At 43.1% G+C, this 26229-nt stretch overlaps 1 protein-coding gene across 1 annotated transcript in view; it reads left to right on the top strand.

Moving 5' to 3' along the window:
• The first annotated feature begins 2203 nt into the window (after window positions 1-2203).
• Smap2 (small ArfGAP2) overlaps window positions 2204-26229 on the top strand; it is a 48043-nt gene continuing 24017 nt past the window's right edge. Inside the window, exon 1 of the mRNA XM_021160272.3 lies at window positions 2204-2710. Coding sequence (XP_021015931.1) covers window positions 2608-2710 — 103 coding nt within the window. The 5' untranslated portion in view covers window positions 2204-2607. The remainder of the gene's footprint in view (window positions 2711-26229) is intronic.

Genomic DNA, 26229 nt, shown 5'->3' on the forward strand with positions numbered 1-26229 from the left:
GTAGTTAGCACCATTATCATTCCTACTGCATACATGAAATACCAAGGCAAGAAGTTAAGCAACCTGCCAAAGCCACACAAACAGAATTCACATTTTGGATCTCAGCCCAGGTGATCTGACCTCATGGTATGTGTGCCTCGTCTCCATACTGTGCAGTCAGTCTCAAGCCAAGTAGAAGAAAATGAGAAGCTATCAAAGGTGTTTTCAATGGGTGAGCATGGTTAAGTGAGATCCTCGTACAAGAGGAGTCAGGTGGAGCAAAGCCACCTGTGAATGACTCCAGCGTCAGAAAATTGGATGCCCTTTTCCTGGACTCCAAAGGGCACCTGAACTGGTATGTGCAGACCCACATATAGACACACATACACATAGTTAAAAATGAAAACTAAATCTTAAGGCCAGCATGTTGCAAAGCCTCTAATCCTAGCACTCAGGAGGCAGAGGCAAGCAGAACTTTGTGAGGTCAAGGCCAACCTGGACTACCTAGTGAATTCAGGCCATCCAGGGCTATATAGGGAGGCCCTGTCTCAATAAAATCAAATAAAAATTTAAAAACAACTAAGAGAATATCAAATCTGATGGACCTGTCTTAGGAAAATACTATATGAACTTGGACATTTATGAAAGTGAGTTCTTTGAGACTTCACTAGAATAAAAAGGTTTTGAACAGGAATAAATTATTCTGATTAATAATGTAACAAATATTTTAAATTTCCCTTTACAATGTATAAATATTATATATTACGATATATAATAAATATATAATATAAACATTTTGAGGGGAGTCTGGTCTTGGGAGAAAGTAGAGATGAACAAGAGTGCTGTCTTAGAGGTAAATAAACACTTTGCCTTGCTGGCCTCCCTGGTCTATTACTCTAGCCTTCAGAAGAATCCCTTAAGAGCACAAATCAGGAAGTAGCCCTCTCTTCCCCTTTAGCACATCCTGTTTTCTGTCAGCCTCTTGTAAGAATTTGATGAGTGAAGGGGGGGTGGGGGGGAATGCATACACAGGAAGATGGCTGCGGGTTCAAGACAGCTACCAGACACTATTTGTAACAAGAGAGGCTTTGGAAAATAATATCTAATAACCATTTTTAAGTAGCTGCTTATTCCATGTTACCCTATAACTGGCTCTCCCCCAAACAACCTGAGAGATGGCTCAGCAGGTAAGAGAGTTTGGTAATCTCTCATAGGACCCTGGTTTCTTCCCCAACACCCACATCACGCATCATCCATCAGCTCTTAACATTGAAACTGCAGCTTTAGGTACTGCAATGCCCTCTTCTGGCCTCCTTGGGCACCTACACACACACACACACACACACACACACACACACTTCTGGCCTCCTTGGCCACCTACACACACACACACACACACACACACACTTCTGGCCTCCTTGGCCACCTACACACACACACTTCTGGCCTCCTTGGGCACCTACACACACACACACATACGCACGCACTCACACACGCACGCATGCACGCACACGCAAGTAAAGGAGGCTAGGTATGGTGGCACATACCTTTAATCCCAGCACTTTGGAGGCAGTTCTCTGTGAGTTCGAGGCTATCCTGATCTACAATATAAAGTTCCAGGCCACCAAGGGCTACTTAGGAAGAACCTGTTCAAAAATATTTTTTTTTTAAAGGAAAGAAAAGTTCTGCCTAGACACTAGTCAGAACAATGCTCAATACAGGCAGTAGTCACAGAGAAGCCTAATGTATATCAGCAGCAGGAGGCATTCCAAGTTAGAAGTGATCATGAGGGAGGGTGTAATGTCTCTTTAACTCGGGTCAGAGGGTGAGTCCTTTTGTCTCTTGAAGGAAAGACTAACCTGAAGGCGTCTGGGATAGCCACAACCCTTGTATTATATAAGGATAATAAATACGCATCTCATAAAGGTTGCTGTGAAGAGCATACTGTGATAATTGATAGAAAGCGCTTAAAGCAGTACCTGGCACACAGTATGAGCTCAGTAAATGTTGGTCGTTCCCCTCACTTTATTCTCTTCACTCTCCTCCCTTTCCACCGGGCTTCATTCATTCTTTTCCAAGGACATGCAGGGGGCGTGTCCTCCCTCCCGCCGCTTCCACCTAAGCCCCGCCCCCGGCTCTTCCCGGATTGGCTCCTAGGAGGCGGAGCCAAGGGAAGAGCCCAGTGCGGCGCGGTGGGCGGGGCGCATGCGCGGGTTGGGCTGGGTGGAGGAGGAGAGGAAGAGCTGCCGGAAGTAGGCGGTGGAGGTGGCGGCTGAGCTGGTCGCAGCTGCCAGGGAAACCGAGGCGGGAAGCGCAGCGGGCAGACCCTCAACACTCGGGGTCAAGTGTGCGTCCCGCACGCCTGAAGCCGGGAGCTCGCTCCACCTAGGCCACTTCTGGGGTCCCGCAGCCTCCGCGAGTCCCTGCCTTGCCCGAAGCCCGCCAGGGGGCGCCGCGTTGAGGGGCTGCGGGGCGGGGGGGGCTGTGGGCTCTGACCCCCGGGTTGCTCAGGGCCGGGCGAGAAGACCGCCTGGGCGGGGACCCCGAGGCCTCAGCCCCGGACAGAGGCAGGGGTTCTTGGGGGGTGCAGGGGGCGCGTCGCCCTCTGCCCCCGCCGGCACCCTGGCCATGACAGGCAAGTCGGTGAAGGACGTGGATCGGTACCAGGCGGTCCTGGCCAACCTGCTGCTGGAGGAAGATAACAAGTTCTGTGCTGACTGCCAGTCCAAAGGTAACGCATCCGGGGCGCCGGCGTGGGGCCAGCTGCGGGGCGGCGGCGTGGCGATGAGCTGCGATGGCCTGAGTGGGGAGGGGGTTCTGGAGCTCAGGGCGAGTCCTCTTCGTATGACCACGCGAGCCACCCTCGCTCATGAGCCTGCTGGGTTTCCTCGGGCTTGGGGCTTGGGGTTTGGTGTGGGCGAGTGTGTGTGTGTGTGTGTGTGTGTGTGTGAGCGTCAGCGAAGTGGGGATGATATAGTGGGGGGTGGGTTGCCCGGTATATTCAGGTGAGACTGTCTATGTTGCAGACTCTGAATGGCTTCTGGGCTCGCTGTCATGCAGAGCTGGCAGCCTTTGACTTGGCAAAGCTGTGGGTGAGCTGCAGTGTGGTGGGGGTGGCGGTGGGGGTGGCGAGGAGGAAGGTGAGATGACGAAGAGAAAAACTGTCGAAATGATATTTAAAGGTGGCATTCCTTGCTGTCTGCTATGTCGTTAGCGGCTCTTGTCATTTTACCACCTTGTTGAGCTCAGACAGAGTGCCTAGATGGCTTTCTTCACCTAGGTCGTGTGCACTGAGAAGCAGCTACCTTATGCAGTGACACAGTGCAGATTTCTAGATAGTCTAGCCTGGGCTGTGGAGGCCTCATGCGTGTGTGGTGAGCGAAACTAGCAGACCTGTAGTGCAGGACCCGTTCAAGCAGGGAGAAAAGGAAGCAAGGAATTCCCCCAATTCGTTATTTCCCTGGTGATTACACCTTTAGAGAGGAAATAGAAATTGGCCACAACCACTTAGCCTTTGTTTTCTGTGTCTGTAAAGGTTCATGCTGTGTTACAATTAAAGGTCAATATGGTAGAAAATTTACTAGTGAATTCTGTACAGCTTTGTAGGTAGGAGCAGCTATAATTGGGAGGGGTATTCACTTTAGTTCATTTCCTGAATTTGCCATGTAGCATATGGGTATAAAGTAGTATAAAGCATTCAGATGTGTGTGTGTATTAATGTTGAGAAAAGCAATAGATACTTAGCCCATACTTCATGTGATTATGGTTTATTTTAGAGTAAGGTTATGTAAGGAGGGTGCAAGAATGATGATGCATTGATTTAGACTCCTAGTTATAAATTTTAGTGACCTCTATCAGTAGGCAAATGCAGTGAACTGTCAGCAAAGCAGGTCCCCAGACTTCTCTCTCGAATTTTTGTGTTAACAGGAGTTCAATTTTTGTTGAGGAGTCTAAATTTCTTGTAGCTTGATTCTTGTTAGATCTACTGGAAGGTTTGGTTTACAGTGTAGGAGCACCTTTGGTCTACTCAAATCTTCTGATGTCCTCATTGACAATTTTAAGTCGCAGCAAGGCATCCACTGAGCAGACGCCATTGTTGATGATTTTTAGAACCGCCCCCTCCCCTGTACTCATGTTGTTCGTATGCTTACTCATCCCAGTAACATATACCATGGGGAAGAGACACGTTAATTTACCAGGTCTTCCTCCAAATCTCCCATTGCTCTTTATTAATAGCCTTACTGGATATAATCAGACATAGAACTTCGTTAATTCCTGATGAGAACTAGTAACTGGGGCCTGCGATAGGGCTCAGTGAATAAAGGTGCTTGCCACTAAGACTGACAACCTGAGTTTGATCCCCAGGACTCACAGGGTAAGAGGAGAGAACCAGCTCCCATAAATTGTCTCCAGACCTCCACGTGGACTCTAGTACATACATGTACAATCTCCACAAAGTTAATAATAAAGATGTAAAAAACAGACGACATCAACAACAAAGCCTAGTAGCTGTCTGCCACTGATACTAAAACCTTGGATCCTGATGTTCTGAAGTAAGAAATTCTCTTCAACGTGTTTGCCACTATTAAAAAAGAGATGCCCATGTGTCCATTATCTTTCAGTTCTGTCAAACAGGATTTTGCAGAGGCCTGTTTATCTAGCTGCGGAATGCTCAGCCCTGTCTGCCGGTTAACCGCTCCTTCATTCTCTTCCTCTTTTCCACTTTCAGGTTTTGTGATGAAGGCTTAGGCAGTTCTCAGAGGGTAGGAAAGAGTGACATTTGCTTTAGTAGATCATGACCTGCTCAGCCCTGATAAAAAGGACCAGCAGTTGGTGGAAGAGTTAGAAGACTGTTCACTGAAATAAGATTTGAGTTTGAGTTTACTTTTTCTGTTTTCCTCTTGTCCTTTTCAGAAAATTGAGAGCTCACCAGAAGAGGTCTGGAGAGTGTTCATCGATTAGTATTTAGTGTATGGATGTTGCCTGGACTACAGACCTCTAAGTGTATACTTTTGTAATGTTCCAAAATAGCTCTTTGGCAATGAATTCTCTTTTTTAAAATTTAATATTATGTTTTAATTTATTTATTTGTGTGTGTGTGTCAGAGAAAAACTTCCACCATGTGGGGAATGAACTCAAATGGTCAGGCCTGCTGGCAAGCATCTTTCCTTACTCACCGAGCCATCTTGTCACCCGATGTTTCTATTTATTTATTTTCAGGAAAAATTACGTTTCCTAAACATTTTATTTTTATTTTAAATCATATGTATATGTGAGTGCAGTGTCCATGAATGCCAGGAGAGGGTGTTGATCCCTTGGAACTGGACTCACAGGTGGTTAGGATTCACCTGGGGTGGGTGCTGGGAACTGAACTCAGGCCTTTTATGAACACTATGAACACTATGAACTCTGATCCACAGAGTGACTTTTGTAGCCCCCTGACTCTTCTTTTGAACATCATGTTTAGGAGCAATACTTGTTAGTTGATCCTTAAAATAATGTCATTAAGCACTGGGATAGAGACTAAGCAGGCTCCTTTCTCTTTATTCAGTAGAAGGCCTGTTGAACCAGGCTTCCGAATGCCCTGGACTGCTTTGACACTGCTTTGTTTAAAAAAAAAAAAAGATGCCAACGCTCAGTGGTTGTGGTGCATGTCATTAGTCCCAACTTGAGAGGGGAAGGCAGGGGGATCTCTGTGAATTGGAGGCCAGTTGGTCTCTAAAGTGAGTTCCAGGACAGCTAAGGCTGTTACATAGAGAAATCCCGTGTCAAAGACAAACAAAAAACAAAAAAGTCACAATTTAAACCATCTGAGGTGGCTACCCCTGTAATCCCAGCACTCAGGAGCTGGAGGCAAGGAAGGAAGATAAAGAAGTCAAGTTTGAGGCTAGTCTGGGCTATGTGAGACCCTGCCTCAAACAGTTCCCTTTCCCAAATGCTATGACTATTATTCTTAGCACAAAGTGCGGTTTCCTTGTCATGACAGCTTGCAAAGTAATACCTACATGGACTGATCTCAGCAATGATAAAGTTAGAGGGTGTACCAATGTTGATAAATGATTGATAAATGAGGAAAAACTAGTGTAAGAGCCAGGTATGTCTCTGGTAACTGGCTGCTTGAGACCTGGCTCCATCATACTTCCATTGTACTTGGGGTCACAGTAGCCCAAGGCTGGGTGGGCCTTTAGCTCTGCAGTTCCAGATGTTTATGAATGTGTTGGCATTAACCCATTCAGAGACTGGTGTTGGAGGGTCCACCTTTCTGATGACCTGTGTACTCCTGTGCACCATTGAGACGTTACCAGTGTCAAGGTTTTTTGAGAAGCAGAGAGCCGTTTAATGAGCAGAGAGTGGACATGGGAGACATAACAGGGTCAGGGAACATATGAGTGACACTGAAGCGCCTCGTGCAGCTCTGCTGTCTTGAGAGCTTTGTTAGTTTTTCCTGGTCCCCTTCCATTACATCTTGTCTATGAAATGTTTCCCCTCTAATTACCTAACCACTGCCTCTGTTTCATCTTCTCTATATATTTTCACTTAAGTAGATTTCATGTGGTTTGAAATTCAAAAAAATAGAAAAGACAACAGAATGAAAAGTCATTGTCCTAAGGTGACCCATAGCCACCTTTGTTCTCTTCCAGGGTATAACCACTGATGGCCATTTCTTACCTGCCCTTGTACTATGTTTGAAACAGGCTGGCCTTGCCTGTAGCTGATTAAATGAACTCCTGATCTTCCTTCTTGAATTCCTTCTGTTCTGCCTCCCCAAAGCTTGCACTGCCGGCATGCACCCTTGTCCCCGATTTCTTAACCTGTATATCTGAGATGAGTTTACATAGTTTTGGCTTGCCTGGGACTTGCTGTGTAGACCAGACTAGATGCAAACTTGCTGTGATCTTCCTGTCTCTTCCTCCCAAGTGTTTTGCCTCACCTGCCTTTCATTTTAAATATATGTGTGCAAGGATGTACATGTCTCACATATGTACCTATGCATGTGCACTTTGTGTAGAAGCTTGATGTCGACATTGGGTGTCTTCCTCAGTCAGTCTCCAGTTTTTATTGGGGAAAATCTGTTACTGATTCTGGCTAACCTAGCCACCTTGTTCTGATGATGCCCTGTGTCTGCCTCCTGTACACTGGGGTTTTAGGCAGGCTACCATGCCCACCTGGCCTTCAGGTGAGTTATGGGGATCTGAACCCCAGTGCTCACACTTGCAGGCTGAGCCTTCTCCTCAGCCTCCCTCACCTGATCTTTGAGAGGTGATAATATGCAAGGACAAACACCATCATTTTCTTTATTTTGTATATGTGTGTATGTGGATATTAAACAATGACATTAAACGTATAGGTTTTCAGCACTTTTGTGCCTTGGAATTTTCAATCAACAGTATAATATAGACACCATAAAAATTCTCTGTCCATGTGCACAGAATGGAAGTTCTGTAAGAAAGAGCTTCCACAGTATTTCAAGGCCATACACAGGCTGTTTTTCTATTAAGTTGGTGGATATTCTTGAGTGATTTAGAAGACAGCTAGCTTCTCTCGTGGAAGTTATCTTTGAAAAGTGTGCACAAGGGCTCAGTGTTAAGAGCACTTTTATAGAGGGCCCAAGATTGATTCCCAGGACCTACATGGTGGCTCACAACTATTTGGAACTCCAGTTCCAGGGATCTAATATCCTCCTCTGGCTTCCATGGCTTCCATGGGCACCAGACATGTGCATATTGGGCATAGACATCTATGCAAGTAAAACATTCTTACACATAAAATAAGAATAAATACATTTTTTTTCAGAGATAGGGTTTCTTTGTGTAGCCCTGGCTGTTCTGAAACTCCTCTGTAGACCAGGCTGGCCTCAAATTCAGAGAGATCCACTTGCCTTTGCCTCCCAAGTGCTAGGATTAAAGGTGTGCACCACCAGTGTCTGGCTATTTTTACCATTCTTGATTTTATTTATTTTATCTTAATTTTATTCATTGCATTTTTTATTTTATATCCTTAAAATACTCTGGTTACTGGAAGCCATGGTTAGAGTGACTCACAGTAATCCCCTGGTCCTTAAGCCAAAACCATTTCCTATATATGGGAGTTCTGGCATTTTTGCAAATGTGCTCTACAGGACCCTTGAGGATAGTCTGGGTGTTTCCTGCTTCTTCAAACACGTATGGAAGATTAGACCAAGGAATTTCTTTGTGTGAAGGTTTTCTAATAGCTTTAAATTTTAACCTTTTAAAATTAGAAATGCAAAACATTTTAATTGTGTGTGTGTGTTCACCTGCACATGCTACACCACGTGTGTGAAGGTCAGAGGACACCGTAGGAATCAGTTCTCTGTTTCTGCTGTGGATCCTGAGATGGAACTCAGATGGGCAGATATGGCAGGAAGCAGCTTTAGCTGTTGAGTTATCTCACCAGCCCGGTGTTAACGTTTGAACATTAATCTTTAGCTTTCCTTCTATTAGCTTTATATCAATGGCTATACCATTGTTTCTTAATGTCATTCCTTAGAACATAAACTTTCCTGTCAATTTTAAGTATTTCAGCTATATGTCTGTGGCATATGATAATGCAGACGCTTTTTTTAACCTTCTTGAGGTTAAAATCCACCAGATGTAGACAGAATTTCTGCTTCCCATTTCCAGCTCTCTTGCTGTCATATCCTCCTCTACCTAAGGTCAAATATCTTTATGAGCTTTTATAGTTGATATATCTTAATTCTCACAGTCATGATTATATTGACAACGTTTACTGGAAGTGATTTATCAAAGCTACCATTAAATCATTTCAGAGTATCAATATGAAAGCTGTTCCCTGGTGGGGAATGGGGCACTTCCTTGTTTATTCTGCTTTCCTTGTAAATTGCACCCTATGGCAAAGTGGAAAAGAGCTCACTGTAGACTGGAGATTCAGCGTTCTGCACGTTGTGTGTGTGTGTGTGTGTGAGTGTGTGTGTGTGTGTGTGCACATATTCAGTAATGTATCCTGAAGTGGAATGATCACGAATTCAAGATCATCCTGAGCCAGCCTAGTTTACATGAAGCCCTGTCTTAAGAGACCAAAATAAACAACAAGAAAACACCCCAATAAAACTAAAGTTTTGCCGGGCGTGGTGGCGCACGCCTTTAATCCCAGCACTTGGGAGGCAGAGGCAGGCGGATTTCTGAGTTCGAGGCCAGCCTGGTCTACAGAGTGAGTTCCAGGACAGCCAGGGCTATACAGAGAACCGCTGTCTCGAAAAACCAAAAAAAAAAAAAAAAAATTAATCATTTTGTGCCCAACACTGTGCAAGGGACATATGATAGGATTCAAAGATGAAGTCTTTGATCTCAAAGGTTTTATATTCTAATGGGAAATAGATGTATAAATCAGATAGCCATGGCATTATGTCCAGGAACAGCAAAAGCACTGAATAAGGCAAAAATGGCTTCCTCAGGAAGTCACAGCTTTAAAGAGGCAATTAAGCTGTGTCTGAAAGGGTACACAGGCTGTTGCCACGTGAACTTAGGGAGCTGCACTGTAGGAAGGGGAGGCAGTTATGTACAGAGCCTCTGCAGGGTGTGCATTTGTGTGTGTGTGTGTGTGTGTATTATTTAGGGTGATTTGACTACATATTGTATAGTGTAAGGGTTAGAATTTGGTAGCTAGTCATTTCTCCAGGTGACTTTTTTATGGCTTTGAGATTATGAATATGCATTATGCTTTAGACCCTTTTGTTCGCATCTAGCACTGTAGGTCCATCTGCTTCTCTAGTGGGATTTTAAGTCTTATAGGCATGAAATGCTTGGTGGTTGCCAAGTAGTCCAAGAGACTTGAGCATTGAGCCTGTATCATCTGTATGGCAGAGTACGTTCATGGATACACAAAGTTCTCTTAGGAGAGCCTAATGAAATGCCAGCAGTCGTGCTGTCACCTCCACAGCCAGTGCTGCTGTTTATGAAGCTGGACATGCCCATACTCAAGCAGGCCATGTGTGGAATATTTGCAATGTCCTCTTGATTGTGTAAGGTGCTTCCTTGGTAGCAAATCTCATTTCCAGATAAATTAGAAAACTACCCCCTTTCTGCCATTGTCATCTGATGTCATTATGGGATGTAGGTGGCAGCTTTCTTGGGTACTGTTGTCTATATAACTGTTCATCCCATGAGTCATTGTCTGTTTCTGTTCTTCTGCCTGCGAATTCCAACCTGAAAATAATCTCCATTGTGGCTGTGACACAGTGTTCATTGCGTACACTGCATCTGTGTTTGCTGACTCTGTGATAGTGCCATGGAGAAAGGGTTAGTGACATATTAAGCAGTTGACTCTTCAGTTATATTCCCATTAAAAAGATGCACAGCAAGAGTGTTACATTAACACGCTGGACATTCAAAAGCACGTGGGGTCTCCTGTTTGAGCAAGTAGCTAGTTTAAATAGATAGAATAGTAGAACTTTAAGGAAGTCCTGTACAGCTCCTGGAGGGAGGCAGCTTGGTATACCACATTTAGAAGGTAAGGGAGAATCTCTGTAGAGTAAAACACTTTAAAACTCATTTATTTACCACATCCCTCTCTTGTTAAGACAGTGATCCTGCATTGGCCAACTAATTAGTTTTGTGGTGTTAGGGGTTTGGCTTGTCACATGCCAGGCAAACACCCTGTCACTAAGCTATATCCTCAGCCACCCCAACTGCCCGTTTTGTAGATAGGGTTTTTCTATGTACTCCTGGCTAGCTTGAAATTCACTATATAAGTTGAAGCTTCAAACTTGTGGAGATTCTTCTGCTGTCTCCTGAGTGCTAGGATACAAGCCTATGCCATTATACCCAGCCCACGCTCTGAGACAGAGCCTCTCCAAGTTGTCCAGGTTGGTTTGAACTTTTGAACTTCCTGTCTCAGTCTCTTAAATTACGGGGATTATAGCCCTGTGCCCCTAGACCCACACCCAGCTCAGATCACTTTTTCTTTTCCTTCTTTTTCCTTTTTTCTCTTCTTCTCTTTTTCTTTTTCTTCTTTCTCTCTCTCTCTTTCTTCCTTTCTTCCTTTCTTTCTTTCCTTCTTTCCTTCTTTCTCTCTCTCTCTCTCTCTTTCTTTCTTTCTTTCTATCTTTCTTTCACAGAATCTGGTATTTTCTAGGGTGACCTTAAATTTAATATGTAGCTGAGGGTGACCTTTAACTTCTGATCTTCTTATCTCCACTTCCCCAGTGCTAGGATTATAGGCAGGCAGCCACCACACCTGACTCACATGATGCTAAAAGTCGAACTCAAAGTTTTATTCATTTTAGGCAAGAAGTTAGTAACTGCACTAAAATATCTCCAGTACATAATTAACTTCTTAAATTGTGATTTGCCATGCTTCAAGTATCCACTAGGATGTAAGCCCACAAGGAGAAAGACTTGGGACCATGTTCACTTATCTTCCAAGCAATGATAGGGTTTGGTAAGGTCAGACTAAGTATATCATTAAATGAATGAATGCATGAATTTTTTCATCTGTACATATTTTCTTCTTTACTAGAAGAAAATTTTTATGGGACATTTGGATAAAAGAAAATTATTTTCTAAAAAATAATTTAAAAAATACATTTGACATACCTACTAGAGAGTCTTCTCAGTCAAGGACCAGTTAGGGAAACAAACCTGTAGTCAGGGAACTGGGTTCAGCTAAGGGGCTGCTGAGATCCCAGGCCTTTGTGGTATCCAGGAGCTACTGTGTGGCTAAGGAAGCTAGTAACTGCCATGTGGTGTGATCCAGAGCACGGAAAGAGGAATTGTTGGTGGCAGTTGGAACCCAGGCCAAATAAGAGAACTCAACTTCTTCCCCTCTTTTTCCTTTTATCCTTACTAGGACTTCTCATTGAGGGAAATTGTGCAGAAACTTGGGTTAGGTTAGTCAGTACTAGGTGAAAAAGGCTCTCTGTGAGTTTGAGGCCAGCCTGGTCTACAGAGCAAGTTCCAGGACAGCCAAAGCTACACAGGGAAACCCTGTCTAGGAAAAAAAAAAGTGACATCACTAAACTAAATCTACTTCCTTCTGTATTAAACCTGAAAAGTATATAGTCTTGCAAGGCACGTCACTGCTCCATATAAAGGCAAAGCTTGCCAAGTTATGGCTGCTAATTCTCTTCCTGACTATAAGAGCATTTGCGTAGGCGATCCTGGTTCAGCACTTTCTACAAGTGCTTTTTCTGTGAATCAGGTCACCTGCATTTGGGCTTTGATCACGTTAATGGCTTTGGTGGAACTAGGCCAGCAAAAGGTTTCGGTGCAGTGTGAGTATGTTTGTTTTGGGGCTGTTACTTTCCACAGATTAAGGGAATGTCATTGTCACCAACTATGAGAATCACCCAAGTTTCATTTCTTTTTTACTTTTATTGATTTCTTTTTGACAGGCATTCTTGTAGTTCACAGACACAATTAATGCCATTTGGGTTCTATTTATTTACTTTTGAGACCATGGTCTTGCTATGCTAACTCCGACCGTCCTGAACTCACTGAGTAGCCCAGGCTGGCCTTTAACTTGGGGCGTCCTCTTCCCAAAGACTCCTAAGTGCTAAGATCACCGGAGTGATCCTATGCCTGGCTTAGGTTTTATATTTTAAATAAGTAAGTAAATACTTTTGAGGAGGCTGAGACAGAGCCTCACATAGGTCAGGCTGGTCTCAGATTACCAACATAGCTGAGGATACCTTGACCTCCTGACCATGCTGTAACCACCTCTGAAGCACCGGTGCTATAGGCATGCACTGCTGCAGCTAGCTGTGAAGTGTTCCCCAGAATACCAGTTCTTTTTAGGCAGACTTTAAAGGCACATCCATGCCGTTGTAAAGCTTCATGTTTTATAGTGATAATTATTTCTTCCTGTTTGACTCTTCTCTTTCTCAACTTTCTCCTTCCCCACCCCACTTTTTCTGAATCCTGTATTTCCCCACAGGCTTTATGGATGCTGGTCCACTGATGGCTGAACGACAGGTCCTTCCCCAGTGGAAAGCCCTAGAGATGAGCCAAATTCACGTGTGGCCATCCAGCAATGTAAGGTTGCTGTGGGGGTTGTATTCAGTTGTCAACTCTCCACCTTCCCCACACTCCTGCTTGTGTGGCTGTAACCTGCCCTGGAATCCCACTCCCCCAACGTGTGGCTTGTGGAGGAATAGGATTTTCTTTTGTTCCTTCTTTTCATTGACAGTGAACATAGACGTTGGGCAGTTTTTGCATCATCTCAGGTTAGTTTTAGGTGCATAGAGAATACAGTTTTGAAATATACTAGGTTTTACAAGTCCATGCATAAAGATTTTGTTCTGTCCTTCCATCCTTCCTCTCTCTCTCTCTCTCTCTCTCTCTCTCTCCCTCCCTCCCTCCCTCCCTCCCTCCCTCCCTCTCCCTTCCTTCCTTCCTTCCTTCCTTCCTTCCTTCCTTCCTTCCTTCCTTTGTCTCTCTCTTTCTTTCTTTTACATCCACTCAGCTTTTACAGGAAATGTATTAGTCCTAAACTGGATCTTTGTGGCTTCCCGTCATTGTTTTTCTCTCCCCCAGCTGAATGAATGGGTATGGTCCCATTTTGTGGTGTATAGAGGATAGTAAAGGACTCAGGAGGGAGGAAGACTGCTCTGCCTGAGTATAATTGTGTCCCAGCATAGTGACTGTAGTGAGTAAAGTATCTTTCTTTTCCTTTCTTTCTTCAGAGACCTGTTTCTCTTAGTGTGCTTTCTATTGCTGTGATAAACAACAAACCAAAAGCAACTTGAGAAGGAAAAGGTGAATATGGTTTACATGTTGCACAGCCCATCATTGAGGAAGTTGGCAGGACTCAAGCGGGAGCAGTGGCAGGGCATGAGGAAGGCTGCTTACTGACTTGCTTCCAGGCTCACAGTCAGCCAGTTACCTTTCTTATACGGCCCTGGAGCACCTGCCCAGAGGTGGCACTGCCCACTTGGAACATCAATCCACAATCAAGAAAATACCTCAATAGACAGGCCCACAGACCAGTCTGCTGAGGCATTTCCTCAGTTGAGGTTCCTTCCTGCCACATGATTCTACTTTGTGTCAAGTTGACAAAACCCAACTCGCACGCTATCTTTTGCAGCAGTTGTTACTGAAGGCTCGACTGTAAATCCCCAGCCTCTCTCCAAAGTATCTGTCGGTAGCTGTGGACTCATGTGCTTCACCTTGTTTGCCCCAAGCGCACACAACTTGATGTTGTTTTTAACTTCTTCCTCTTTTCTTACCTGACTGGAAGTCCCCGAATGTGTAGATTTAGAAATTAGTTCTCTTGTATTTTTGGTTTTGACTTGAAAGAATTTGCTTTAATATCCCTTTGACGGTTGTTTCAGTTCTTATGCTGTTTCTGTTTTTGCTTTGTTGTTGTTATTGTTGTTGTTTTGTTTTTTGCTTGTTTGTTTGTCTGTTTGTTTGAGATAGGGTTTCTCTATGTAGTCTTGGCTATTCTGGAATTCACTTTGTAGACCAGGTTAGCTTCAGACAAAGAGATTTGCCTGCCTTTGCCTCCTCCAAGAGCTAGGAATAAAGATATGTGTCACCATGCCTGGCACATCTTAAGCTTTTGAAAAATCATTTCTTATAGAACTTTCTATGTGAGTGTGAGGTCTTAGTCTGCAATCTACAGCCTCCGGGTCTTTCTATTGCTGTTGATACTTTAGTTCATGTGCTAACTGACACAGCCTTTAAAGCTAGCAGGACCCTTGTCCTTGTCAGGTTACAAACTGCAGAGCTGTTGGAAACGAATTATAGTGTCAGAGCAGACTTGAGCAAATAAACTTTCAACCCATCGGGAGAGCCTGATTGAATCTTTTTTAATTCTTTTTATCAAGTCTGCTTGATTAAGAAGATCAAGAATTAAAAAGATTCAGTCAGGCTCTCACACCAGGTTGAAAGTGTATTTACTCAGAATAGCTGTTTGGCACAGAGCTTGGCTTTGTCACTCTGAAAGTGGGCATGGGGAATTTGGCAAGAGGAATTACTGCAGACAGGGGAAATCTAAGAAAAGACTTTCCTTGTCGTGGGGCTGCTGTGTGTTCCCAGCTCTACAAGAAAGCAAGGGCCATCTTTAAGGGAAGCTTGGGACCAGGGGTGCAGTTAGCTGCCCTGAGGATCAGCCTGGGGTCGGAGCCTTGTCTGAGCAGAAGCCGCTCAGCACAAGGAACTCGAATTGAGGGTCTGCATTGTGGCAGAGTGAAAATAGATCCTCATTTCATTAGACTGCTCATGTATTTAAGGGGGAGGGGAAGACTTGTTGCCATAGGAACAGACTCCTAGAGCAGGGTTTTTGCTTTTTTTTTTAATCTTATGAGATTTATGGAGTGGGGAGGTGCGCTTATTTTCTGAGCATTAGAAGCTGTTGCCTTTAAAAGCAGAGCTAAGAGCCGCCATTTTTTCTGACTATAGTACTTACTCATATTCATAATAAAATAATTGGAAAGTATGAAAAACCAGAATCATGCAAATGATAGCTCCTAAAATTCTCACTCTTCATTATTTATTTGAGTTTGTACTTCATCAATTTTTATGACATTATTATTTTATTTAACATTTATCATAGGTATTCTGATGACATTAAAAATATGTAAAAATATTTATTTATTTATTTATTTGCTCATTTCTTCATTTATCTATTTATAAAAGCTTCCTCCATCATGGGAGCATGTCATCATTTATGTAACAGTAAATGTTGGGCATTTGTGTTTTCAGTTTTCATCATTATCGGTAATACTGCAATGTAAATTTCTGTGCTACTACTAGACTGATAAGTTATTTATGCTTTAGTCTAAGTAATTATGGGTCCCTCTAATTTAAAGAAGTTGGGTGGCATCTCCTGGGTTGGAACCATTTGGAGATGATTTTGCTGTAGGGGTTGCCATTCTGAAATGCTTCACTGCCGTTAGACATCTGTTGAGGCAAGGAGTAGAGAACTGGGGAGTCCTGGTGGCACAGGGCAGCTTTATGTGTCACATCACAGCGGGATGGGTCAGCACACCATACCCTGCCTATTGAGAAAGTGTTGTCACACCATGATTAGCCCCTTAGGTATTCACACACACTTCCTTCACTCAAACCCATCCACTGGAAAGGCGGGTTAGAGTCCCTACTGTGCTAAAAAAGGAGTAATGATTGCTACAATTTTTTGGTTTTTAAGCAAGGCTTTTCTTAGATTGTAAACAAAGACAATGGACTATGTCTCTTGTGTGCACAGCTGATGCACACTGGCTGGCAGTGTCTCTGTGCCTACCACAGATGGTGCTTTTCTGCTGCTGTGTGTTCAGATCTTATTCTTCTGATTTGTAACAGTCCCCTTCACACTATTCACTCGGCTGCTTGGAGACCTGTGACATTCTAGGAAGCTGAGAGGTGAATCTCGTGGCTGCTTTGTGGTAATTGCTTCTTTGCAGCATTTCATTTGTGTGCTTCTGGCATCTGCACCACATGAAAGCTGGAGGCTGTCACGAAGCTGATCCCTTGCCCTCTGTAGGAGGTTTCAGTGTGACACATCATCTGGGGGAAAGTGTAGCCAGGGGGTGAAACTGGAGGCTGAAATAGCAGTGCTTTAGCCCTTTTGTGGATGGGAGTAAATATTTAGACACTGTTCTGGTGGAATTAATAGTATCCTTCAGCAGTCCTAGAAGCTCTCTTTGTGCCCACTGAAACAGGTTTGTTTAACTGAAGAACCTTGCCTTGACTCCTTGGAAGCTGTGATTAGTTTCTTAACCTCTTCTCTGGATACAGATCTGTCTCTGTTGGGCTGGCATCTTTGCCCTAGCCCATGCCAAATCTTTCCATATGTAAATCTCATACTTGCTTCTGATGTTCCCAGCTTTGAAATGCCATGATGGGTCTTCTGTGTGAAAGGGCTAACCTTTTGATCTCCTCCCTTTTAGTCAGGGCTGTTTTAGTGACTAACATTCAGCATGCCACTGGGTAGCCATTTGTGCTTTCATCTCAGAATTAATTTCTATGCTGCTGTTTGTTTAGAAATTAAAGCTGTCTAACTTGTTCAGATATGGATGTGATTTGGGCAGATGACATTGTTTTTCTTTGTGTTTGCCATTGGTTGGATCTACTCTGCTGTGTGGGGAAAGCTGCTCCTTTTGGACCACAAAGTTCATCTGTTGGCTCAGAAGGTTTGGTATAGAGCTGCTACCTGGGTGGAAAGCCTGTGCTTTGCTGGGAACAAGTGAGAAACCTCTCTTGCCTGGCTTCTTGGTCCTGGGATCCAGGACACTTGTCCTTCTAGATTTCCTTTTGAAAGTGGAGGAGAGTGGATGGAAAGATATGATTATGTCTTCACCTTTAGTCTCAGATGCTACATTTCCTAGCTGCACAAAGAATGAGGTATTACTTTAGTAACTATTATTGAGCACCTCCCATTTTAGGGATAAGTAAAAACAATCTAATTCCAGTTCAACTGATGATTATTTCTTTAATGAACTTGAACTCTTGGAGGCTGTTTCTCTATCTGTGCTTGAACTAGAGAGTCTGTAAGGTTCTTTACAATTTTAGAGTTGTACATTTGTATTAGTCAGCCTTCTGTCACTATATCAAGAAATCCTGGCAGTTATCTTACAAAGAGAAAAGGTTTGGGGGGAGCAGTTGCTATTAACAGGACTGTCTGTTTTTGCAAAGGTCTCAGGTTCAGTTCTTAGAATCCAAATGATAGCTTACACCCAACAACCCTAACTCTAGTTCTAGGGGATCTGATGCCCTCTTCTGGCCTTCACGGGCACCAGACTGTGCATATGTTGCACATGCGTGCCTGCAGGCAAAACCCACATACACATACATAAATTAATCTAATTTTTTTTTTAAAGAAGAAAGGTTTGTTTTGGTTCATAGTTCTGGAGGGTCCATCCGTGACAAAGACAGTACATCATGACTGCAGCATGTGGTTTGGCAAAACCAGGAAACAATGAGGAGGATGAGACCAGTGTCTCACAACATCCTCTGACGGCAGACACCAGTGATTTGAAGACTTCTCATGAAGCCCCACTTCTCATATGCTACACCATCTCCTGATGGAGCGCTACTCGGGGACCAAGCTTTTGACACATAAGCCATCAAGCTATAACTTGACTCTAAGTGCCTACCTGTCACAGGACAAGAGAAAATTTTTTGCAGAATTGGCATATTTTCCTATCTTGCCTGTTTCGATCTAAAGGCTTAAGATTGATTGCTCTAGAGCAGTATTTCTTGACCCCAGCACTATTGACATTTTGGTAATTCCTTGTGGGGATTGCCCTGTGTATTTTGGGCATTTATCAGCACTCCTTGGCCTCTAGATGCCTAGCACATTTCCACCTCCTTCCTGTCAGTTGTGACCGCCAATAATTTCCAGAGACATCAGGGTTCTCCCTTAAAGGAGAAAGCACTTTGGTTGGGAACTCTAGGTCCAGAGGGACAAGGGTTGGACCCTTTCCTTTGGATGTGGGTGGGTTTTACTGTCAGTTTTCATGTTGTTCTTCTATGGCTTTTCACTTGTTTTATCAGCAGGTTTGTATTCAGTGCTTCTCTGGGCAGGAAATGCTAGCACTTGATTATGAGGGACTTAGATGATAATACCAAGTTTTGAAATATCAGGTGCAGCTGGCTGGCTTTGAAGTGGCTATATAGCTATTAGCTCAGCTGTCCGTGCCTACTCATCTTACCTCAGGCTGCTGTTAGTGACTGGCTGAGGTACTGACTGACATGTAGGAAAGCAGTTCTGTGCAGAGACTATCAAGTCAGCAATGTGAATCATGGGTCAGGACTGGGTCTTGTGTGAAAATCCAGTGCTATGTATGACAGCCTTTCAGCTGCACATGAAGAAGTTTAACTTGTCATCCTTGTGTAGAGGGAGAGGAATTGGTCCTACGGATAGAGAATAAAAAGCCCCTCATTAGTTTCCATGTCATCTTTCTCTAGTGTCCCCCTCCCAGTGGGCATGCTCTCTCTGGATTTTTCAGGGTTTTTTCCCCTTACTTTTCAAGATTATAATGACATTTCTTCCTTCCCTTCAAACTTCCCCTATAGCCCTCCCTCCAAACTTCCCCTATAGCCCTCCCTGCTCCCTTTCAAATTCATGGCCTACTTTTTTCATTGTCATTACATATATGTGTATGTGTTCTCATCCTCTCTCTCTCCTAAATACAACTTGCTTAGTTTATATAATGTTGCTTATATGTATATTTTCGGGACTGATCTGTCTATCTTTCTTTCTTTCTATCTATCTATCTATCTATCTATCTATCTATCTATCTATCTATCTATCTATCTATCTGAGACAGGGTTTCTCTGTAACCTGGCTGTCCTGAAACTTACCCCGTAGACCAAGCTGGCCTTGAACTCAGAGGTTCACCTGCCTCTGCCTCCCAAGTACTGGGATTGAAAGCATGCACCTTCACCACTGGCTAGGTTAAACTTTTCTACCTGTGAACTTTTTGCTATAAAATAGAAGTTTTGGAATAACTTTGAATTTTCTCCCACTGACTCTCTTTAAATTCACTTTTCACTGGGTCAGATACAGAATGGTGCATAGTAAAGTAGGCTGTGTTTTGGGGCATCGTTGCAGGGATGCGCTGGGATCCCGGCACCATGACTCTGACACTTGAGCCTGTGTTATGTGTTAGTCCCTGCCCTGGGGTTCTGGCAGGCTTTGCTTCTAGTCCAGCTGAGCCTTTGCTGGAGTAATTGCCCACACGTTGTCTTCAAGCCAAACAATGGTTTGTACTGAGGTAGTCTTGCTGTTTGGCACTTCATGAAATAACCTCCTTCCTGCTCCCAGTGAAAGCAGCTATTTTTTATTTTCCCCTTCCCCTTTGCAGAGAAGCACGTCTCAGCCACCACTCTTCTAGCTTATTCATAAATGCTTTAATCAGGATCGTTGTACAGAGGGAATTAGCTAAAGTCAAACTATCAAGGGCTACCCAGGGGACACAAAACATTATAGACATCTACTACTCTGACATTCTATGTGGTATGTTTAATTGTACCATTCCTCTATAAAAGTCATTTTCACAAAAATTTTCCTACTAGTTTTCATTTATTTAGATTTTTTTTTACTATTTTATATCAGTTTTAAAAAATATTTTTAAGGTGACAGTCTATAGACAGAATTCTTTCAAAAGAACTCTTAAAAATTGTTATAAGGATGCTGAAGTATAGCTCTCCACAATTGATGGCTTTGGTGGGGTGCAGGTGGGGAAGGACTCAGTTTTTTCTAAGGGGCTGGCCGCTGGGAGTTTGACCATGTTCCAGTGAGTATATGGATAACACAAATTGGATTTTTTTTCTTCTTATTGTTCTTTTTTTGGGGACAGGGGTCACAAAGGTTGAGGGGCAGATTTGAGAGGACTTGGAAATGAGTATGTTCTGCGTTCATGATGTGAAATCCCAAAATAATAAAAAATATTATTCAAAAAGTACATTTTTAAGTGTCTATGAGTATTTTGCCTGCATGTTTCTAAGTGTACTGCATGCCTACCTGGGACCCACAGAGACCAGAAGAAAGTGCCGAATCCCTCAGCACTGAGCCAGGTCCTCTGCAAGGGGTCTTAACACCTAGCCAGCTCTCCAGCCCTGTTCTGTGAGCTTTTCTTTTTCCTCCCTTCTTCAAGGTTTCATGTAGCCCAAGCTGACCTCAAATTCTTGATCCTCCTGTTTCTGCCCCACAAATGCTAGAATTACGGTCATCTGCTGCCTTATCTGTCTTAGGTTTTATTTATTTATTTTCTGTGTAAGATTGGGGGAGGGGGAAGGAGAGGGAGAGATTGAGAAGGCACAGACATATCGATGTGCACAAGCCATGGCATGCTTCTGTAAGTCAGAGGTCAACCTCAGCAGTTGGTCCTTGCCTTCACCTTGTTTGAGGAAGTGCATCTTTGTTTACCTTGCATACACCAAACTAACCAGGATGTGAACTTTCAGGAATTCTCCTGTCTCCACCTCCCATCTTGCTGTAGGAATAGTGGGATTACCAATGTGCTACTACATCCCACTTTACATAGGTTCTGGAGATTCGAACTCATGTCATCACCACACCTACACAGCAAATATTTAACTCTCAATCTAGCCATTTTCCTAGCCCCAGCTTAAGTTTTTGTTTTGTTGGTTTTTTGAGACAGGGTTTCTCTGTGTAGCCTTGGCTGTCCTGGAACTCAGCTCTGTGGATCAGACTGGTCTCTAACTCACAGAGATCCACCTGTCTCTGCTTCCCAAGAACTGAGATTAAAGGCATGTGCCACCCCACCCAGCTGATGGCTTAGGTTTTTAAGAGTTATCTAAATAGACAGTTTTGTAACCTAAAGGAACAGACAGTCAGACAGATAGACAGACAGACAGATTTAAAAACAAAAAACCAACATTGGAACAGCTGTAGATGAGTGCCCAGGAGAGGCTGAGAGAGTAACATCAGAAAGAAGGCTTCTGTGGAAAGCAGCCTGGAGCATGGGCTTCACACATGGCTTTCCCAGTAGAGAGAATGGCTTCCTAAAGGCTCTGGGAGAAATTTTCAGCCAATCTAGAAAGGGCAAGAAGTTCTGACAGCCTTTCCGTGTCCGCATCAGAGAGTGTCTGGATTGACTTCAGGCCAGGTGCTTTTCCTCCTGATTCACCCTTTTTCTAGTCCCAAATTTCCAGCATCCACTTAGTCAACTCCAAGAACAGTAGGTATATTTTACTTCCCAGAACACATTCGGTCAAGGCCTGTTTCCTTTTTTATTTACAACCTAGTTGGCTCCTGTGCTGGGATTCTTTCCACTTGCTTAGTAGTTGTTGCTTAGTTCCCATGCTCTGTGCTTCTTTCTTGAGGCTTCTCCGGTTTCAAGCTCACCATCCATTAGTTCCCTTGAAAGGTCTTCATTCCTGTGCCACTTGTCTGTCGGTGTTCTGGCTGTTAGACTCTGGGGATTGAAGGGCTTTTGAGGAATCTTTAAGTGACTGGGTCCCTTCAAAGGTGAGCCACTCTCCTGCCACTGCCTAAGGGAAAAGGTTAGGGGTTCACTTCTGTTTGTCTGTTTTTGAGACAAGATCTATTCTATCTGGCTTGGACCAAGCCTGGCCTTGAACATGTTATGATCCTTTTTGCTGTGTGCCTCTTTTAAAAGAAAGTGTGCCTAAGTGAAGAGGTTGGCCTGTTTAAAGTTTTCCCTCTTTTGCCTTTTTTTAGACAAGGTCTTGTTGTTTGGTCCAACCTGACCCAAAGCTCACAGTCCTTCTGCCTCGGCCCCTTCAGAAGTGAGATTTCAAAAATGGAAATACATGTCTAGCCTTTTCATTCAATTTTACTATGATCGCTGGACTTGTGCCCACCTTTGATCCCAGCACTGAAGAGGCAAAGGCAGAAAGATCTCTGTGAGCTCCAAGACAGCCAGTACTACACAGAACCTATCTCAAAACAACAAAAGCAAAAATCCAATTTTACCATACTCAGTGGTTTCTAAGTTTAGAGGGCTGTGTGTCTACTGAAGCATCTTCAGGGTCTCCTTGGTTAGACAGTCCATCCAGTATCATTGAGTTCATACGATTCTTCAACACAGGCAGGCAATCTTTTGGCCAACTTTTTGTTCTTTCCTTAAAATATGTCTTCTCTTTATTTAAAAAAGAAAATCATAGCAGCACATACCAGAATTTCCCTAGGAAATGCCAAGACTGTTTTTTCCTTTGTTGCTGGGGGTTAAGCCCAAGGCCTCATGCATTTTTTTTTAAATTAAGGCATTACTGACATGAAAATTGCATACACATATATGAGTTAAAACATGGTGTTTCCATGTGAATAGCTATAGATTTTTGTGGCAGATAAAAAGCTCTTGTGGAATCAGTAACTCACCACATCCAGGCTCTTCTGTCTGATGCGTTCTGTCACAGAATCAGAATAATACCTTAGGTGTGTGTGAGTAGGAATTACGCTCTCAGGCTCCTCTGGGTCACAGGAGCATGACTGCTGTCACAGTCTTAGGAGAAAGTGATGCCACTGTTGGAATATAGAAACAAGAAGAGGGGGTAATGAGCATTGGCTCTAGAAAGACCCAGACCATGGAAGAATTTATGCCATACTTAGTTGACAGTGGGGTTCCAGGTATATGGTCTCTGGATAAAATGACCACCAGAACATTCCTTGTAGGATATCTTTTTCAGACCAACAAAAATAAGAACTAGGACCTTGCCCTTTCCTTCGTGAAGTCTGAAGACTACATTTCAGTAAAAATGGTACTGACTGGTTAGTTCCACAGTTAGTTATCACCAGAAGCATCAGTAGGTATATATACTAATTACTATTCCATCATACAACCTAACCTACTTACCTAACCCTACTTACCTAGCAATAATAAGCCAGGGAAATAAGGCTGATTTGGAGCTAAATTCTTTCCTTTCCTTTCCTTTCCTTTCCTTTCCTTTCCTTTCCTTTCCTTTCCTTTCCTTTCCTTTCTCTCTCTCTCTCTCTCTCTCTCTCTCTCTCTCTCTCTCTCTCTCTCTCTCTCTTTTTTTTTTCCTGAGATAGGCTTTCACTGTGTAGCCTTGCCTGCCCTGGAATTCTTTCTGTAGACTAGGCTAGCTTCAAACTCACAAAGCTCCTCCTGCCCTGCCTTTCAAATGCTGGGGATTAAAGGTGTGCACCACCACTGCCTGGTTTAGAACTTTAATGTTTCTTGGTGTTGCATTTTAGGATTTTATTGGGTGTGTATGCTAGAGGTTCATCTCCCGACATCAAACATTCTAGGCAAGCACTCAACCAGTGTTCCCTCTCCCTTAAAATTTATTATTAATATTAGATTAAAATTTATTATTATTAATATTAGATTTATTCTTTACTTTAAGACACTGTCAAACTAACCTACTCAGATAGGCCTTGAATTTGTAATCTTTCCATCTCAGTGACTGGGACTACAGGATTGCAAGTAGCTGGTATTTTAGGACCACACCACCAGCCCTAGCAGCTTAATGAATTAGAGGCATTATAACTATCTTTCACAAGAGCTAGATTTTAGAGATAATCTAATCTAGGCAAGGAAATTGACTCTCAAAGAATTGAACTGACTTAAAGTTAGGTAGCATAGTTCAGATAACACTTATCTTTAGCTCTGTGGATTGCAAGAATCGGGCAGATAAACCCAGATATGTACAAACATGTTACTGGGCTAGTTTAGAGCAAGTATTAGGTTTCCTAGGGTTAGCAGAAAATTCCTGGTGATACTTCCTGGAACGTTGGTTATTAGATTGCTTTGGACTTGTATTCCTTTCTGAAATCCTTGTATGTTTTTCAGTGGTATTTTCTTTTGTGGCCCTCCCTGGCCTAGAGCTGAGGAAAGCCAAGGGATTGTCGCAGTTTGTAAGCAAGGCTACCACTTTTGAGAAAGACTAAGAATCCTTCTTTTCTTCTCCAAGACCTCAGTTGATTGCTTGATGTTAAGAGTTTTCAGGTGTTTTGAGAAAAGCCCTGTTGGCTGCTGAAATAGATATAGGTCTACATTGACTATCATTTCGTCAGTGAGTGCTCAGCGGTGTTCTGTTTCATTAACCTGCTTTTCCTAGTTACCTGGGAGATGTGAGGTTGCTTTGCACCTGCACTGAAGTCACAGCAGTCAACTGCTGCATCTGTTCCCCTTGATTGATCGCCTTGATTAAGTTGACTCAGCTGGCTTGTATTTTGGTCAAATATAAGAAATGGAGCTCTCCTCTGCTAGAATCTCTAGCCTCCACCATTGTCTTGCATATTTCATGTAAAACTAAGAGAAGTGAAGAGCAAGCTCTGGGAAATGGAAGTGGTTCAGGTAGATGAATAGAACCCACCCAGAGCAAGCCCTCTCTCTGTAAGAGTCTGTGCCATCTAACAATAGAACCAGCTATCTTTTGAGATGGTCCCTAATTTACTTGTCACTTCAGAGCCAGGTGATCACCTGAAGCAGTGGTCCCCAACCTTCCTAAAGCTGAGGCCCTTTAATACAGTTCCTTATGCTGTAGCGACCCCCCAACCCCAAATTACATTGCTACTGTAATTTTGCTACTGTTATATATTGTAATGTAAATACCTGATGGTATGCAGGATATATGCTATGAAAGGGTCATGAAACCCCTGTGAAAGAGGGACAAAAAGGGGGACTGACAAGTTGAAAACTACTGACCTGAAGGGTCCCCTATAGCCAGTGGAATGACTGGGCTTAGTGACATCCAAGGTTCTTTGTAATTCTGAACCTTTTTTTCTTTTTAATGATTTATTTTTTTTTTACTATACATATGCATGTATGCATGTATGAGGGTATCATGCATGCCTTCATGTATACGTGTATGAGGGTGTCAATTCCCCCGGAGCTGGAGTTAAGAGACAATTGTGAGCTGCCATGTAGGCATTGGGACTTTATCCTGTGTTTTCTAGAAGAACAACCAGTGCTCTTAACTGCTGAGCCATCTCTGCAGCCCTGTACCTCTGACTTTTTAACTTCTTAGTGTAGTGTCTCCCTCATCCTTAAGTGACATGAGAAATGTTTCCGTTTTCTTTGTCTTAGACATTTAAGAAGCTTTACTTCTACTCTTTTCTTGACTTTGTGCATGTGGACCATGTGCCTCTCTGACAGACAGAAACATTCTTGCAAGATGGCCCAGAGGGAACAGGGCTTCTCTTGTAGAACATTCTGAGAGCAGAGCTTGATTGAGCAAGCCCAATTTCAGTCTCATGGTTCCTTAAACTGGTATTTACAGAAGTTACTGCTTACTGTTTATTTTGGAATAGGGAACTGGATGGATACTTTTTTGAAAAAATAAAGCAGGCTGGGAAATATGCCTCTTGTATTTAATTTCCCACATGAACCATTAATCAGGAAAATGTCTCATAAACTTACTTACAGGTCAGTCTTATTGGGGCATTTTCTCAATTAAGATGCTCTCTTCCCAGATATGTCTAGATTTGTGTCAAGGTGACAAAACCCAACCAGGTCATTATCACATTTAAATTAGTTTTCAGTGCTAGTTCCAGGCTCATGAACTGAATTTGACTGTTTTAGTTTCATTAATAATTAATATGTCTATAATTTGATAATTTTGCTTGCATTTATAATCTTGTTCACACACACATTCACAATGTACATGCATGTGCATACAAGCCATGGCACACATATGAAGATAGACGACAACTAGAAGAAGTTAGCTCTCCTTCCACTATGTGGGTTTCTCGTCAGACTTAGCAACAAGTGCCTTTACCTGCTGAGCCATTTTACAGCCACATCTGGCATTTTTAAAAGCCATTGAATGATAGTCAAGAAGCATGAAGTTAATCTTCTCAGTCTGAATGGAGTAG

This window comes from Mus caroli, unplaced genomic scaffold (assembly GCF_978045245.1).
Source record: "Mus caroli unplaced genomic scaffold, Mus_caroli_1 scaffold_6, whole genome shotgun sequence".
Lineage (NCBI taxonomy): Eukaryota > Metazoa > Chordata > Mammalia > Rodentia > Muridae > Mus > Mus caroli.